Source organism: Grus americana, chromosome 3, assembly GCF_028858705.1.
Source record: "Grus americana isolate bGruAme1 chromosome 3, bGruAme1.mat, whole genome shotgun sequence".
Classification (NCBI taxonomy): Eukaryota; Metazoa; Chordata; class Aves; order Gruiformes; family Gruidae; genus Grus; species Grus americana.
The window spans coordinates 105,939,703-105,958,450 of NC_072854.1; the positions used below are offsets into that span (position 1 = coordinate 105,939,703).

Consider the following 18,748-nt stretch of genomic DNA (forward strand, 5'->3'; position numbering starts at 1 on the left):
CTAAATTTAATATGAGATTTCTTTTAAAGTGCAAGAGGAGAAAAAGGCCAGAAAGATAAAATCAAATTCAACACTTACTAACCTTCATTAAGGCAGAAACTTGGCAATACTTTTCTTGGTTCTAAAGTGCACATTAGGAAATATTCCTCATTTAAAGACACCAGGTAGCAAATATGAACTGCCTACTGAGATATCCGTACCACTTGTGGTTTTTTGTAAAAAAAAGTACTTACCTAATCACCACCTCACACTAATGTATTTGTCAATGCACGCTTTTAACTCATTTCAACGTTTTTAATGTAGGGGAATGTGTTGTTACTCAGATCTTCTCCATAGGTTCAATATTATAAAGTTAGTCTCAACGGACCTCATTTTGTGACAAGAAGCTGGAGGCATGGGCACACAACCTAAACACGCAACTTACCACTCCTCATCCAAAAACATACCAAAAAGTGCCAGGTGAGTCCCTAGCATGCTCCAGAACTGAGTTGTCACCACCTACCATATAAGAACTGGGAGCACTGTGTGTAGCCTTCCTCCATTTCCTCACACTTGTCTGCAGCCGTCTGCATGTCACTGTAGGTCATGGCAAATACAGCTGCCCCTGACTCCACCAGGAACTTGCACACCTGCACATTATTGCAAGATGCTGCGCAGTGTAATGGGGTCCTGCAAGCCAAGAAGAAAAAGATGATGCATTACTTTTATTGCTCATAGCAGTGCTTACACACTCCTAGGGTCAAAGCACTTTCATGCGTGACCTCCAGCAATCAGTTCTGCGCTGCTGAAGGCTTCCCACCAGAAGCACTTAACCCAGGACATTGAGAGCAATTGTTTTTTGCACATAACAGGAGTTACCAACAGCTGCTTAAGGCCTAAAGCTGGGTTTTCATATGGATCTCTAGTTATGCTACCTTTTTATAATCCATTAACATTTTAAGAACATTCAGTAAAAAATAAAAAAATAATATTAGAAAAAATAGTCAGAAATCCTCCTACAATCTAGACAATTACTTCAAGACTTGACTTGGTGACAACTGCAGGTAATTGGAATAACTACTGAGGTTGAGGGACCACAAGCATCTTTATTCAGTCTTGGACCTTAGACACTTTTGTTATAGCCAGAAATAACAGTAAAGTCACTGCCCCCTAGCCTTTTGTAAATAAACTCCCTAGCTACCCATAAGAAGGGTTTGTAATCCATTATCAGTTGCAAGCCTAATTTGTAGGTCGTGCTTTTCTGCTTTAAGTTGTTTGAGTATTGGACAGAGAACTGAGGAGAGTGTGCAGGGCTAGATACCACCCAGAGCGTGTGCAAGCTATAGGCTCTCTCATAGAGAGGACATTGGGAATTTCAGCAAATGGCTCATTATGCATAAGCTGTCTCCAATATCTCAAAGAAACAGAGCGATTTCCTGACAACTGCATCCCTCCCCTCCTGGGCCTCCAACACACACTTCTTTCACGTAGGGAATAATAGTATAATTTGCCTATTTTTCTACTCTGCACATTCTCATATGGTGCCCCACAGAGAACTGCTTGTTGCTCTACTGTGGAAGCGTCATTGCCAGCTCTATAGGAGCAAAGTGCAGGACCTCCTGAGGGACCTGTAGCAGCCCCCAAGCCATAGTTTTCTTGTGGAAAGCATCTGTAAGGTACCCCTTAAAGAAAGCCTTACCATCCATCACTATCTGCAGCATTCACGTTCACACCAAATTGCACCAGGAATTTCACGATTTCGGTGTGGCCAGCACACACAGCATTGTGCAGTGCAGTAATCCCCTCATCGTTGGGCATGCTAGGATCTTCAACCTATTCAGCCAGAAAAGGAGCCATTCACATTCTAGTGAAACTCTCTACAATAAACATCTCTTCACATATAAAAATGAGTTGTCTTACTCTGAAATATGATTTTGAGCCATATTTCTCAATGGACATGAGGAACAGACAGAAAACCACAGCAGTAACCAGTCTCGCAAGAAGACTCACATAAAAGCTTGCAGCCTTCTTTTAATAGTGAGAACCTAAAATGGTTCAGAGAAATAGTATCTTGATAACTTAGTGAGAGCATTTATAACAAGTTTCTGATATTTGCCTATTTAAATGCAAGTAAAATTCACGTGGATTTGCTTATCAAATTATCTGATAATATGCCAGATAGGGGATGAAACAGTTGACCTGCAAATTTACAATCTTGATGCCAAATACCCAGTGTGGATTTAACACTGTTAAAATCAGCCTCTAAGTGGCCGTGTCCTGTCGGGACTTATCTCCTCAAGGGCAGATCTAGGTGTGCACTATTATTTTATCATCCCCAATCCAGAAAAGCTGGGACTTCCCAGTCTGAACCAGGATTGCTAGTTCTTCTCTTACAAGTTAAGATTTGTACCTCATAAATTATTCTCTGCACAAGGTCAAACTCCCCCTCCAAAGACGAATCCAGAAGCAACGCGAGTGGATTGAATTTCACTCTCATTCCATGCCCAATTCTCTCGGAACCAGTTTTACGCAAGTTTGTCCTCTTCCCCTGTGAAGAGATAACACAAGTTACAGGCATTTTTTTTCCTAGGAAGAACGAGAATACAGAATCGTTTATTTGGGAATGACAGCAGAAATTATCATCAAGTAAGGCAGAGCTTAATATGAAATTTAGACTATTTTCTACCAATTCACCAACACGTTACGAATATAGTAGGTTAGGCATGTTATGAAAGACCTCTGTCGTCTTCTTCAGGCAAGGTCACTACTCAAATACAGAAGTCACCTTGATCAAACCTGTCATCAAAATCATAACACTCCCAAATCCCTAAAGATCAGGAAAAAAACCCCACACATTTGTTGTATGCAGACCATTTCAGCATTAGCTCTCAAAGCTGTTACACAAACCAAGAACCTTAAAAGACTCCATGAAGTGTACTACTTTTTAAACACCAATATTAAGTTCCTAACATTTTCCTAACTTTATCATAGTTTAACAAGAACAGAAATAGTTATAGAAAATGGCTTTGGAAAGAACATAGAACCAAGTACAGAAAACACTTTAAATGCTCCCAGTGATACTGGAAACCAAGTATTTCTCTAGCTGAGTTTGTACTCTTCAGAGAATATGCACGCATTAGCTCAGCGCTCTGCCCAGCTGGCTGCACAGCAGCAATAAACACTATTCATAAGCATATGTAAATTTCTGACAGATGTCCAAGCAAAGATGAATAGAAATTACTCATGTTTTGCAAGAGCAAATGTGTGAAGATAAGACATGTAAGAAGAGATACCCAGAAAATACTCTTTTGCCTGTTGATTTATACATAATATCAAAAATACAGGCCTTTTAAAGAAAGAACCTGCCAGCACAACCCAAGTATTTAAATATGAAATCAAGAAGTTGGGCTGGTTTCTTCTCATCATCACAGAATTATTACAAAACCAACCAGAAACGAGTTCTTATAATTTAGGAAATCTTACTACTCAAAATTTCCTTGTAAAAGGGAGCAAGGACAAAGTCTTAAAAGCATGAAAACATGCAGTGACTATTCCATGCAGAAATTGCAAGGCTTTATAGCTTTTAACTCCTCTGCATGAAAGCAATAGAGGAAAAAAACCCACTTTCATGTGTCAAGTTATTAACATTCTATTCATGATCAGTTTTAAAAGAAACTCTTTGAGGAACTGAGAGCAGTAAGCATTTCTGTTCTACAACAGTGAGATAACGCCATACCACACACACACACACACAAACTTCCAAAACAAACATGATGGTAAAATGCTGCCTACACTTAGCCCAAAGACACTCCATTTTGATGCAGCTTGAGAACTGACTGATGTTAAATCAGGTTCCAGAGAAAGATTCAGAAAACATTTCAGTAGAAGTGCAAGGGGTTCATGTCTATAAATGAGTTGTTAAAGCAGAAACTAAAGAAATCTGTTTCTCCATATTTTTCAAACAAGGCACTTTCAGATAAACAAATGCAATCCAGGATTAACATAAATTAGTTTCAATCTCATATCAGCAATAGTGGGAAATGCTTGTGTAATCTGTATCAGTGCCTCAAAAAAAAAAAAGCTTTGATTTCTCTTAAGAAGGAAGTATAGTTTGGATGTCGCAGGCAGACTTCTATAAGGAACCTTCTTCACACAAACAGGAAAACTCTTCTGGGCTGTATCAAACTCCATTTAAAACTTTTTATCACATCATTAATTCTGCAGACAACAGAGATTTTTCATTACTGTCATTCACTCTGGAGATAAGAGCATCACATAAATAGAACAGATACCCACAGAGACTTCTAGCCTATTTGTGTGACTGATCTCCCACATTCGCTTAAGCTCTACAATACAATGAACAGAATTTATGGCAGAGCTTGAGATGACTTACTGAGAGGGCACCCAAATTGTAGGCTAACTAATACTTACAGGTGGCAAGGAAAACTGCCCAGTAACTTCAGGAGGCCTCATATTGAATGAGTCCTCTCCCAAACTCTCTGGTTCCCCTGATGGATAGGGAGGTGGTGGGTATGGAGGATACTCTTCCATGTATACCTCCAGTGGCAGTGAAGCTTCTAGGCTTGGTTCTTCCATTTTTGGCTGCGTGAGTTCATCACCATCTGATACTCCCTCAGGTACAGTGTCCAAAGCTACGGAGGGAAGAACAGCTTCGCTCTCATCCGCTGGTGTGTTTTCTGCTTCCTCAGCAATGGCTGGTTCTGGCAGAGCAGCAGATGTTTCTTTTTCCGATTCTGCACTTAGATAAGGATTTGGGATTTCTGCTGGGCTTTCAGGACTGGCAGCTGATGCTGTCTGTTTGGAGGGATGTGATGGAGCTGAGATAGTCTCCATTGCAGCTAGAGTGGTCCTCTGATACAACAGCTTCTGAATATTGGGGCCATTAGGTCCTTCTGGCTCAGTAATGGAGCTACGTTTCTTCAGTGGTCTGGGTGCATTGGACAGCTTTTTCCGTAGTGCTTCAAGATCAGCATCACTCTGGTTGCGGTACGGATTGGATAAGAAAGGCAGCAATTTGGTTGGGCTAAGGGGACGGGGTATTCGCTCTGTTTCGTGATTCTCATGAGTGGAGGCCGTTGTTTCCATCTCAGGCTCTGGACTGCCTGGCTTGCCTTGGAGGTTCGAGTAGACGTTCTCTGTCTGCGCCAGCTGATTCTGCACACCAGCTCCTGCCATCACAGGTTTGCCATACACTGTGGAGCAGTTCAGAGAGGGATAGGGAAAAACAAGTATAAATATTTGATCAACAAACCTAAAAAGAACACACAACCCAAGTCACCTACGTAGGGCAAAGAAGCAGAATATGATCAACTGAACAGAATTAATCTGGTAACCAGGTTTATAGCCATTATCTTGTAAATACATGACATATTCTGCACTTTTTGTTAACACTGATATACAGCGTGTAAGATCCATTTAAGATTCTCACAGCTGCACTAACATGCTTAATCCCCCTGAGAAGCAGCTTTGTACCCACAGACCAGGTAGAAAGTACATACACCTGAGGTTTACGAAGACAGAAGAGACGCGGAGAGCCATAGGCTTACCACTTGGGAAGTGTGGTCCTCTGGTCTGCGCCCTTGTCAAAGCACTCTGCACTGCCTGCTGGAAGTTCTTCCCAGGAGTCTGCTGTTGCGTGTACATGCTATAAATTGAACTTGCAGCCACAGTTTGAGGCTTTCGAAATGGTGGGAGTGAGGTCTCTTTGGATGGCTGAGGGGTAAAAGGTCTCACAGCTGCTGCTGGGGGACTCTCCTGTTTGGAGGAGGGAAGAAGTTGGTCCTGGCTAGAGGAAGGACCTGCAGGAGGTACAGAAATTCTTTGCTGTATCTGCTGAGGATGGGAAGGCTGCTGTGTCACTGGTTTTTGTTTGTTCCCCATAGTTACAATAGCCAAAGGCAGCTTCTGCAGGTTTCCATCCAGCTTAGTATCAGAAGGTTGGAGATGACTAGCTTGACCAAAGTAAGGCAAGTTTATCTGTTTTGGTTTAGTGGGGACAGGTGGTGGTACCTTTGTTACATTTTTATTGGCTGTCTGAAAGACACAAAATAAGTTAATTAAGATTAAACAGCAAAACACGTTTTAGGAGTTCTGCTGTGAAGGACCAAGGAGCCTCAAAGAATGACACAGTATCTAGCACTTCTACTGTTGCTGCAATACCGTTTACAGCATCACTGGAAACATGAAGAGACTTCTTGAAACATTTTATCATCATAGTTGTTTATACTTTGAACCCATTCTCTTTAATTCTTTCTGTAGCAGCTATGTTTAAAACATCAAGCAATGGCAGGGCACAGTAATTTCTCTAGAGATAGCAGAGGCACTTAATAGCATCTGTAGGCAAGAAGCTCATTTTCCAGTTGAGCACTTGTCATGCCCAGTTGTTCTATGTTACTTGACCACTACCTGATGAAATTGTGCCCTTATGCCAAGATTTAGGTGGGAAGTCTTGCTGCAATTAAACATCTGAAGCACGCTGCTGCATTAAACAATGAAACAAGTGTATAAGTTATTTAAAAAACACCCATGCAAATACCTCTGTGCATATAATCTTTGGGGAAAAAAAATATATATATATACACACATGCATACACACCAGCATAAGTAACACAGCCATTTTACGTATTCAGTCAAAACGTAGATTTTCATTGCAGTGACTGTAGGGAACAATTTTGAGTACCAACTGCTATTAAAAGCCTAAAAGACTTTTTTTTTTTCCTTAGAAGTAGTCTTTCAAAAGAAGACCTAGGTACTTTTCAAAGAGCTTCCCGACAGCAATATTTGAAAAGCTGTGCAGTAATCCCTGTCAGATAGAATGCAGCAGCTCAAGTTTCCTGCATACCTGTGCTTCTCGCAGGAGATCTTCGCTGCTCTGGTTCTTTCTCAGTGTGCCAAGCCCAGCAGTCTGGTCCACAGAATCAAACATTGAGAATGGACGCACCTTCTTCTCTTTGTCTCGTAAAAAAGTGTCTCCTTCAGCTGTTGTTAGGGAGAGGGAAAGATTTTTAAAAGGGACAACACAATTGTAGGAATAAGAGTCCCGTTCTGTGCAATATTCAACACAGTGTATGCAAGGGATGATTTTTGCATCCATCCTACCCCTGTGCTAAGGGCCCAAGGGCCTGCCAAATGCTGTACCTTGCAAATTGAACAGGAGCATGTATGAGGCCATTAGTATATACTTCACCACCTGAAACAAGGGGGTTTGTTTTGGGTTGGTTTGTGGTTGGTTGGGGTTTTTTGTGTGTATGTGTTTTGTTTGCTGGTTGGTTGGGGTTTTTTAACATCCCTGCAACACCATACTAAAGCTTATATGGCAATATTCTTTGAATTTTTTTTTTCCCCTGTGGTCTGAAATGAATTCTACATGTTTACTGAAGCATTCAGAAGAGACATATATCATTAACTAGATTTTCCATATTTTAATATTAGCCAAGCTCATAGAACACACCTTGTCCTTCACTAGTCACAATTCCTTTTCCTGAAGTCAAGGCTGATCCTTGACTAGTATGATTGTCTGCATTTGAACTACTCCAGTCAATGGCAGATGGGGAAGATTTTGCACTGGGGACCACAGAACCTAGGAGAGAACAAGTGAAATAACTAAGTCGATAAAAGCATCATTTTGGCTTAACCTATTACAGGTAGGTTTTTTGGTAAGAGTCAGATCTAGACAGTCTACAAGTACCATACATGGGTTAACTGCTATAAATCTTATCACTTGAGATTTTCACTCATTTGTTTGTTATAAAAAGAGAATGCAAAACCAAGGTCAGAAACAACTATCAAAGCAGCAGCAAAACTATTTGTCCCAGCACATCTGCACTTGCAGCGTTCAGACAAGAAACTTCTCTAGACTGCCTTATTTCCAGTTAGTAAGCAACTTTCCTTGGATATTTACAGTAAGTTAAGAGTGACAGGATGGTAAGAAGGGATAAGAAAAATATGTTGTGCAAAGAAAAATCTGATGCTTTAAAGCATAAATAGATGTTCAAAACAGTAGAAAAATCATCTGTATGTTCAACATGCATATGGGTACTGCATTAAAGCTGATCTTTACATTCACTAGGGCAGACATCCAGTCCGCTTCAAAAATAACTAAGAAAATGCTTGGAACTTGCTGTTAGTTTAAATATTTCACCAAATTCTCTCTACTAAATTCTAAATTATCTAGTACAATAAGTGATACTAAATTCACATAGTAATGATAAGCAGCAGGAGAAAAGTTGCATTCTGACAAAGTATCAGATACTATCTCTCCAGGAAAGCAGTCCTTTTGTCCAAATGCTGAAAAATAACAAGTGATGTTTTAGTTCAAATAGCATACCGCCACACATTCCTATAGCAAAATATCACATTTTGCATGGACTAGAGCTAAAATTTCACTCCACCAGTTTTAGGATCTGCAAACCAGATAAAAATCAAACAGTTTCCCATTCTCCAGTACAGCAAGAGACACTTGAACTGTTTTTGTGCCATGGCTACTTTAATAATATCTGCCATAACTGGAGATGGAGGGAAGGAGATTTAAAAAAAAAAAGTTAAAAAAAAACTATTCTGCAAGCTCAGTCTCCAATTTTTTTTTCCTTTTGGGAAAATCACTTTCTCTTCTCTCCCAGCTGAAAAGCAAGTCTTCTCCTCCCAAGATAGCACAGAAGAGATATTTGCCACTCTCCAGTTTCTCCAGACTTCTACTGTCACGGAGCTGAAGCGCATCTCATAGGAGAAAGCCACAGAGAGAAGCCAGGCAAGTCTCCATTAACACTCCAAGCAGGATCACGTCAGGTGTTGGACTTCTGTCTCTCCATATCCCTATGCCACAAACTTGTCAGCAAGTTTATTGCTATTTCTGTGCTACAATCAACTGCCTCCTTTTCTTGTAATGTTGGTTAATCCTTTACATGTGTCATTCCCAAAATTCATGATCAGAAAACTTGGCTCTGCTACTTTTTAAGTCCAGGCACCAGGTTGTTACCATGTATGTCCTAAAACTGCCTTCAGAAACTTAAACACTGTTGTATAGTTTTTAGGAGTATTTTAAAATAAATAAATAATTAAATAAATAACTAGTTTACAGAAAAATCCTCCAACGTTCTGCACTGTATAACAACTCAAATTGCTCGCTAAGAGGATTACTTAATTTATAACACATTGAATTGTATAACCTCAGTGCTTATAAAATACATTCACTGCTGCAGGAAGATTGCAAGTAGTAAGACTGACATATCAAATAATACTTTGCTTAAAAAAAAGCAAGCTGGTAGATAAGAAATCAAAACATTTCTGGAGAAGAAATATTAATCGTAAGCTATTACCTGCAGGAGCTTTAGCTTGTGAACTGCTTCCAGCTCTCATGTTGGGCAGAGTTTGTGTTTTTAGCGGACCATCAGGTACCTGCAGAGCTTGTGTGCCATCTGAAAATGCTGGTTTCACCAAAAGTTCAGGTCTGGAAGCAATACGTGGCATAGTAGAGGACTGGATATAAGGACCTACTGCTGCCACTCGACTTGGAGCAGAAGCCACTGGCTGTGGTAAATTCCCATCTGAAGAAACCTTTGGGGGAAAAAAAAAAAAAAGAAGAAAATTTAAAGAAAGTTCTGCTGCAGTATCCATCCATTAGAGTTTGAAATAAAAGTCTAAAAGGATAAAAACAAGTAGAAAATGATACTCCAATATTAAAAATGCTTTTTTAAGAAAGCTTTAAGCAATCTAAACCTGAGGTAGTAATAGCAAAAAAAAAAAATCTAAAAAAATAATCCACGACAGCATAAGAAGAGTTTTTGTCCATAAAGAGTAAGTAGGTTAACACCAACGTACCATGAAAAATACTTTAATAATACAAGACTTCCACCACATATGGATAAAAACAACAAGCCTAGCATCTGAACAGCCTTCCCCACAAGCAAGTTTTTACTTCAGACTGTATGGGCCACAAATTAATTTTTTTTGTTGTTGTTATTAAATATCCCACACTTACTGGTACATTCTCTTTCTGTTGCAGAGCTGCCTTTTTCTTCCACAGGCGCTCTCGCAGCTCATTAACACGCTTATCCATGACTGCCACCTCCGAGTTGCGCTTGTTCAAACACTCCCTCTGTTGCTGCAGCTTGGCATTCTGCTCCTGGTTCAGTTTGTTCCTCAACTGAATAAATTCACAAAGTCGGGGGGGGGGGAGGAGAGGAAAACAACAAAAATCAAAACAAATTAACTTTCAGGATGGGGGACAGGAAACAGTTACAAAGAGAAAAGCCTTCTAAAAAGTCAAGTCACACTGGCAAACTCAGATTATTTTCTCCGGAGAAACTGTCGGTTAGTCTCCAAATTTTGCTGAAGAGAAAGGTATGTACACTGCATGCTCCTTCCCATTTACTTTGAACCCAGTACAACTAACCCTCCATCCTCAGCACACAGGCAGCCACGCAGCTCTATCAGGAACAGGAGCAACTGGATTTCTTTCTGACACGGTAAAAAACAACCCCACCAACTTCTAGCCCTTAAGAGTTGTAGGTCACGAGCTGGCTTTCTGTTACCTGCAGTTCCTTGTACAGGCGGTCGAGCTCAGCTACAGCCGACTGGTTGTCATGGTAACCATCAATTCGGCCGTTCTTCAGCATCTCCAGTTGCCTGGTGAGTTCCTCTACCTTTGACACCGCCAGCACCAGCTCGCGCTGCTTTTGCTGGAACAGGCTGTTCATCTGTTCAATCTCCTCCACTGGAGAGGACGAGAGAGCACAATAGCTGCCCTGAGAAACAGCCGAGCGTGGGCTGCTTCCAAGGCAGTGGTTAAGGGGACAGAGAGCGCCCTGCCGGCCTCCAGAGCAGTGCTGCACACAGGCTGCGGCCGGCTGCCGCAAACTCACGGTCCCTGTCAAACCAGCTCTTCTTCCAAGCATTTGCAAAAGCAAACGCACTAGCAAGATTATGTAAATCTGGTCTACTTCAAGCAGTAGTGACGAGGGAAAAAGAACTTTGTTTCTGTCCTTCAGAAAGTAAAAACATAAAGCCACATTACTAGACTGAATTTCATCTTAGAAGTCTAAATTCACTTAATGCCGAATTCAGCAGGAAGACACTCAACCACAAGGCATATTTATGATGTTTAAAACTCCAAATTTAGGTCGTAGGAGCTCAATGACTGAACACTCGAGCTGTTACACTAACCAAAGACTCAGAGGGCTTTTTAGGGTCTATTACAAACGGCTGTCATCAGCTGCTCCCACTGTCAAAACTTTTGCGTTATAGCACAAAGTTTAAGGAATCAGTAACAATTCAAGCAACTACCAAGAACAGACCTGCTGGGGAGGGTGCAGGGCAACAGATACACACGCTCCAAGATCTTGTATTACTCTACCATCCTTCCATTCCTTTAAACTGCTGTTTATTTTGTGCATCAGAACCCAAACAGAAAATGCATTCTCCCCATAGAAACACACTTCTGCTTTATCTGTGAAGCCCAATGCTTCCTAATCAAACAATATATTTATATTTTACCTTAATAAACCAATATATTTTCATTTGAGTCCAGCTGAAAGTGACAAGTTCTGTACAATATGTATAAAGAGAGGATGAAAAGGTAGGCAGAAGAATGTGTTTGATATGAAGTCTGAAATAAATATTTAATGTTGCATCAACATGCTGAACTGCAAGCACCCAACTAGTACTGTAGCAAGCCAGACAAGTCAGATTTCTGTAATTAAAAAGAAAATGCTCAGCCACTTCGACCATTAAGTTACCTCTTGCATAAGAGGCAACATGAGTATCAGGCCAAGCTTTCTTACAGGCCAAGAAGAAAATAATACTCTAAATGTGTGGACTATTAACATTGAGGATGGAAAAAGTTACTGTGGTACACAAAGGTATTCAAAGTAAGGAAGAAACCTACACTGTAATTAAAGAGCAGATATGACAGACTCAAAACACAGGGTGCCCTTATGGGATATTTTAAAATGTATTTTGTTCTAGGTCATTCAGGATTTCTCTTGGTAAATACAAGGTGTGAAATTGTCAAGATTAACATTTCCTGGAACACTGTAAATACCTCCTCCAAATCACTGAAGTCACCAGACATTTTAGAGTTCCAAGAACCACACTTCATGAAAAATCACAGGCTATTTTCCCCAAGCAGCAACTCACCTAATTTCCCATTGCTGAGTCTTTTTTGCTCCACATGGCCTTTCAGTGCTCTCACTTTCTTAAGTTTGGCTTCCTGATTCTCAGCAATTTCCTTTAATCTCTTCAGTTTTTCCTGTTCAGCAGCTTGCTGTTGCTGTCGCTGATCTTGCTGTTTCAGGAATTTCAGACGTTGTTCCTACAGTCAAGACAAGGAATTTTTTTTTTTTTATTTTTAAATGAACTTATGTTAAAGTACTGACAGAAACAGCCTCAAAAATTAAAAACAAATTGCCACAGCAGCTTAGATCAGCTTTAGCCCAGTATCCTGACCTCCCAGAGTGTCAAGGGAAGTCTGAGAGAACAGAGCAAAGCCGTACTGATTCTGTCCCAATACAATCCTCCAGGCACCACCATTCTGTAGTACAAGAACCTACTGAAACAGAGGTGGTATCCATGTCTAACAGCCCTCGGTAAATTCTTCTTCCGTGAAATTGCTCAAAGCCTCTTGAAGCCTAAGAAACATCATGGAACACGACATTTGCCAGTTTCATTTAATCACTACTTGGCTCTTGAGTTGCAAGAGCTAGTTATTACTTCCTCTCTACCTTCTCCATGCTGCTTGTACTTCACAGATCTCCATCATACGTCACACTATAAACAACTCTAAGTCATGCTGGAGAATATTAGACATTCTTTATACAGAAGGTATTCCATAAATTAAATTATTGATCTTTTCATCATACTTTGTACTTTTACTAGTTCTGCTAGAACCTCCTTGAGATGGGGGATCACTGCACACCAAAGCTCTGAATATTTACTATTTCCTATTAGTGATTACCACTATCGCAGCACAGGATGATTCAAGACACAGGAGCACCTTCACAGTGACCTGGCCCCATTTATACAACAGATATCATCTCAGCGGAGAGGATCCTTTTGCCTCTCCAAGAGAATAAGAGTAAAATGGTGCGCTACCAGTCTCTATATACAGATGTCTATAGCTTAGACCTAAAAGAAACCACTAGATCACCTGTAGAGACTTCCTTTAAATCACTGACCATTACCCATGGCTTCCAGGTCTGGAGATGATTGGTTGTTCCAGTGGTAGGAGAACTACTAAGACTTTCGTGAGCACCCACTAACAGCCAAGACTACCACTGCTTACTAACATTAGAACTCAATGCTTCCTCAAAAAAAAAAAAAAAAAAAAACAAAAAAAAAACACACCAAAACCCAGTCATATTTAGAAAGAGATTTTTGTGCACTTTGAATAAAAAAGGAAGAGCAAAAAAGTGAGCTTGCCTTCCGGAGAAAACCGGGCAGCACCTACAGTGTATGAGCTAGTTTAGAGTCAATCCTACGCAGGAAAATGTCAAAAAATAGATATTACAGCTCATGTCTAAGAAGAAAGTGCGTTTTTCCTCCTCAGAATCTATTTTTAATGTTGCATCTGATTTCAGAAGGCAGGAAAGAGGCAATGGAAAGCCTCTCTGTGAAAGAGCATCTAGAAAAGCATGTTTGTTCCAGAGAGGCACATGAAATGAAAAATTCTCCTGGCAGGACACCCACAAGGCTACTCTTCTTCAAACCACAGGCAGCAGACACCTACCTGATGGGTAGCTATTCAGACTCAAACTCATAATTTATTTTTCTTTTTTTTTTTTAAATCTTGTACAACTCCCTTTCCAGTAAATATGTAACACATTCCTATTTCTGGTTTCATATATATAGTGGCTACAGTGCTATTTACAAGACCAAGGTCTGTGACCATCACCTGTGAGTGAAACCGACAAAAGTTAAGACTTCTCTTTCATATTTAATACATCTCAGCTAGAACTAAAGAGAAGGAAACATTCTGCTGTGGCAAATTAATCAGGGCAGAATAGGTATTAACTGTGCTGCTAAACTTCAGGTGAAAACTCTAATCACTTGGTTAATTGACTGATTTCTTACATTTATAGCTGCACCTTCTTCATACCTGTTCTTATCATAAAACAGTAATAAAGTTTCATGGGCTATTCTGATGGGCCATAGTACCACTTTGCAGGTGCTGCAGTATGATTAGAAAGCCATGGTGTGAAGCACTTGCCTGAGATATGATTACTGAAAGCCAAGGGAACTGAACAAGATGCTAAAAATAACGGGGAGGGGGTGGGGGGATGGAAACTCAGATGATCTCAAAAGGAGAGGGAGACAAGGCTTCTGACAGAGGAAGAGTAGAAAGACAAGAGCCCCAGAGCAGCCACCTTCCCCAGTAAAGAACATTCTGAAATGCATGGGAACTCATCCACCCAGACAGCCGAGCGCTCTTCAGGATAGGCTCACATTCAACAATTCTTTGCCAAAAGCAGTGGTTTCCGTTGTATTTTCAGGAGTAGTGTGCACAAACAACACTTAGGTCAAATATGAAACCTATGCCACCATTCTGCAGATGCATTCAGAGTATTTTTTTCCCCCTAAACGATTCAGAAGCACCCTGTGTGCTTTCGTTAGCTTTTTTGTTATTGTTCAGCAAGCATTTTATAAATCACTCTCCTAGTTACTTTTATCACATACATGCCATCTTTTCCAGACATCTGCCCCAGGAAAGAAGGCACATTGAACTCTATCAGGAGAAAGCAAGTTATCATTACAGGACAGCATTATATCCAGAGACAAAAGCATTGTTCAGTGATCAAACTGGTGAATGGCTGGTCACCACATGGAGCACAAATAGGGCTGACAGAACCACCAGGATGAATGACAATATATTAATTTTATGTGCTCTATCCTTTTAGTAAGCTATACAGTCACTTCTATCACTGGCATTATTTTAATGTTTTACTACTGGATATTTGCATAAGTTGACTTTCAAATTTAAAGAGAGGCAGCCAAAGAAAGGGAGCCCTCTGTTTATGAGGGGTGAAAAAACAACCCAAATACCCAATCCTCCCTCCACCTCATGTGACTCTTACTATCCTTATTCCTGGTTGTAAACAACCTCATTCCAAACTCACTTTGTTAGCCAGCATTTGCTGTTGAGCCTCAATTTGTTGCTGCTGGCGTGATGCCATTTCCTGAAGTTCAGCCAGTGTCATATCCATCCTTGGAGCACTGACCTGTCAAAGAAAATCCAAAGCTTGCTAAGTCTAGAATTTTTAATTCAACTAGCGTGCAACTCAATAGAACTACTGCAGAAAAGTATGATAAAGATCTTTAAAAAACAACAACAACTGAGTATCCCACAAAATTATAAGAAACAGCATATTTCCATGGTAAAAGAATAAAAAGAGTTGTAAGCTCATACACACACATAGCCCAATCCAGCAACACACATAAGCTGACATCTCTTAAAACATTAATATTTCTAGCAAAGTCCCAGCAGCATTTTAAAAAGGCATTTCAGAGCCCTTTATAATTAAGCTCAGCACGAATCAGCTTTGACTGACTGAGCCCAGAATGCTCAGCACGTGGCAGGATGGATCTGTGGTCGTAGGTGTCACTGCAATTCAAAGCACTTCAACATAAGTTGAAGAAAATGGAAAGTTTAAATGTAGCAGGGGAGAAAAGCCCACCAAAGATAGCACTATCATTACATTACTTATCTGTTCACGTTTCCTCAATCTAGATTTTATCTTATATCCATAATTATACTTTCTGAAGCAAGAATAAATGACAGACAATGGATTCAATGCTGAAACACTAACTGGTCTCAGCTTGAAATCTGGAACTAGGGACCTCTGACACAAAACTGAATGTAAAAAAATCAATGCATTGAAGGAAAATGAGAGAAAAAAATTCGTAAGAGTAGAGAAGGGAAGGTATGCTGAATTTGCTGCTCTAAGATCACCTATACAAGCATAGATATGGTAGCCAACAGGTCTCAGAGACATCTTAAAAACTGACAGCAAGGGTGATAATTGCTAGAGGTTTTGTGTATTTTAGAGCAGTCATTAGCAATCTCTCCAAAACAGTCCCTTAGTTTCCAGGGTAGGATTTGCACCAGTATCTCAAAAGAAGGGTAGCCTCCATTTTCACTGTACTGGCCATTGCATCAAGCACTTACTCCATTCTCTATTCTTCGATCACCAGGCACTTTCACACCGTTTCTTTTTAAGGCTGGATCTTGAGACCTTTGTCCAGTCCCTAGATAGAAATACAGGAATAGTCAAAGATGGTGAGGTATTTTAGGATTTTCCGTATCCCTTTAGATATAGCATTCAATACAAGAGAGGAAACAGTATAATCATTTTGGTTTAAAATCTGAGCACCTGTTCTTCCCATGTGCTTACCACTAAGATAAACTTAACTGATGGCATAAGTTTTATGAAGAGGTTGCTGTTCGATGTCAACATTTATTTAAAAATACAGGACTATTTAAAAACAGACAAACAAAAAAAGCTTAAGGAAGAGTACACTATTTCAACATTTCTCCCACAGTCAACAAGCAGCTGGCCCCTAGTAAGTCTGCATTACAGATGCATAGTCACAAAAATGTGTTCCCCTCTGCAAGTGACAAAAATAACTGTTAGTTCACATTTGGACCAGTGTCTTAAAACCAGCATCTGGTGTGCCTTCATCAACTGTCTCACAGAGAACATGAATAACAATAGTTAAAGGTTAGTCACGTATCACGAAAGATGCACCATTTAATCTACAGCCAATTATTTGCACATAAAGTTTAAAAGCACAATTTTTTTTCTTCCTGGCAGTCATTGTGACAGTAAAGATGCTACCTAACTAGAATCCTACTTTAACATTTCCATCAAATTACATACAAACGGTCTTCAGATGCCAACTACCAAGTTCTCTCATTTCCCTGTAGGATATGCATCTACTACAGGATGAAGCCACCTCTGTTAGCTTCTTGCCCATTTGATAACTATTTCAAGACTGTATTCCTGCAAAACTAACTGCAGAGCTCCTAACTACTCATTTGCTTTTCCTCAAATATATTGCTTAGCAATGGCATTTTATTGGCCAAGGCAATAATCCTAATAGCACGAGCACCCTGGACTTGAAAAATTACATCCTGACAACTACACTGCACGGTAAGATCCTTACTAGATAGAAAGGACAGAGCTTTAACTTTTCATGTACTCATTCTATCATCATTATACATTTCAAACATCAAGATATGTTTAGCCATTTTCAAATATGCTGAGTACAATGCCACTTAACACAAATGCACTATTTCCAACACCAAGGAAGATTATCAAGGATGAAAACAAAGAGGGGAGAAAGAAGAATCCAGTAGACTGATTTAAAGGTAAAAGTCTTAAGGATTCTACTGAATATTTTAACATGGGATGCACAGAAAAACCTTGAAAAGCAGAAAGTTATTTTCTTCATAGGTTTCACATTTAGATTTACAATGCGTTGATATTACATTCTCAGAGAACTTGACTAGGCAGTTCATTTAACGCTATTCCTGAAACTAAGAATGTGTAAGATTGTGGGAGAAATATCAAAGAACTCTATCTTTTGTCAAGTATGCTAAGTTTATCACTCTGGTTAAGTATTACCAAGGTGAAACATCTTAAGTCCAAATAATAAATTACATTACTGGACAACAGTTTGGTTACTAGATTTAAAAGAAGAGACTACCAGGATGCCCTTGGATGCTTTGGTGAGGACCAGCTCTAGAAAACCTGCAGAAGTTTCAATTTGGATTTAACATCCCAGACCTGAAAAGGGAGGATGGAGTTTTTACTAAATTAAACAAGTTTTCTGTTACTAGCATTCTCTATTCATAAGAAAATAACGGTTAGACCAAAAAGGGCTGCAACACCATACTGATTACCGACATTAATAACATACACAAGCCGTTTCCTTAACCTTGAGGAATGAAATGAAACTTAAGACAAATGGACAAGCAGAGATTGATACCTACCTGCTTCCCGGCAGGGAGAGCGTTCATGCCGAAGAAAGAAACGAACCTCACTTCTCTGCATCCCAAAACGCTGTAAAATATCCAGCATCCGTTCATTATCGGCTATGGGACGTTCTGAAAAGGAAAAAAGCCAGTTGACTATTACATCCCCATGTAGCTTGGGCACATACCAAAACAGAAGAAAAATATCTGTCCATCATCTTTCACTTGAACACCTCTTATTACACCTAACCCTTGCGCTCACCCAAGGCATTTCTGCCTTTCCCTTAGGAAGGCACCGTACCACTCCTTGCTTCTGAAACTAAACCAACACCTCTGAAAAGCAGATACAGCGCTTTAAAAGCCTATCCCTGAAGGGAGAAGCTGAGGCACCGTCACAGCCCAAGGGGAAGCAAACAGGAAATTTAGAGCATTCAGCTCTGGCGCCTTCATTTTGTATTTGCAAATCATCTTATGCGCTCACCACTGCAGGAAACGTGCTGGCATACTTTTTGCTCCACTTCTGTGGTACTTCAGACAAACTTATTTCTCAGTCCTTCCCACCCACTCCTCAAGGGTACCTCTGCCCCGACTCCTACAGGGAGTCATTTCCTTCCTATTCCAACAAGAATTAAGAGAGATGCAAAGACAAACTCTCAGAGAAGAGGAATTGTTCTCTTAAGGCTTCCTAAGGACTGCAATCAAATGCTGGATTGCAGCCCTTGCGTTCAAGCTCAGGTAGAAGCACTCAATACCCTGAAGAGGCTCCTAGGCAGTACCCAACGG

The 18,748-nt window shown here is 40.2% G+C and overlaps 1 protein-coding gene across 2 annotated transcripts in view; it reads right to left on the reverse strand.

The window, feature by feature from the left end:
* The window catches only part of TP53BP2 (tumor protein p53 binding protein 2), a 49,667-nt gene that overhangs the window by 6,269 nt on the left and 24,650 nt on the right, over window positions 1-18,748 (reverse strand). For both annotated transcript variants that reach the window (XM_054819768.1, XM_054819769.1), the window contains exons 3-16: window positions 17,984-18,097; window positions 16,157-16,236; window positions 15,108-15,209; window positions 12,133-12,307; window positions 10,530-10,711; window positions 9,977-10,141; window positions 9,315-9,552; window positions 7,451-7,579; window positions 6,842-6,978; window positions 5,547-6,033; window positions 4,411-5,192; window positions 2,390-2,527; window positions 1,679-1,812; window positions 503-669 (exon numbers count right to left, since the gene is read on the reverse strand). In XM_054819768.1, the coding sequence (XP_054675743.1) occupies window positions 503-669; window positions 1,679-1,812; window positions 2,390-2,527; window positions 4,411-5,192; window positions 5,547-6,033; window positions 6,842-6,978; window positions 7,451-7,579; window positions 9,315-9,552; window positions 9,977-10,141; window positions 10,530-10,711; window positions 12,133-12,307; window positions 15,108-15,209; window positions 16,157-16,236; window positions 17,984-18,097 (3,030 nt within the window). The remainder of the gene's footprint in view (window positions 1-502; window positions 670-1,678; window positions 1,813-2,389; window positions 2,528-4,410; window positions 5,193-5,546; window positions 6,034-6,841; window positions 6,979-7,450; window positions 7,580-9,314; window positions 9,553-9,976; window positions 10,142-10,529; window positions 10,712-12,132; window positions 12,308-15,107; window positions 15,210-16,156; window positions 16,237-17,983; window positions 18,098-18,748) is intronic.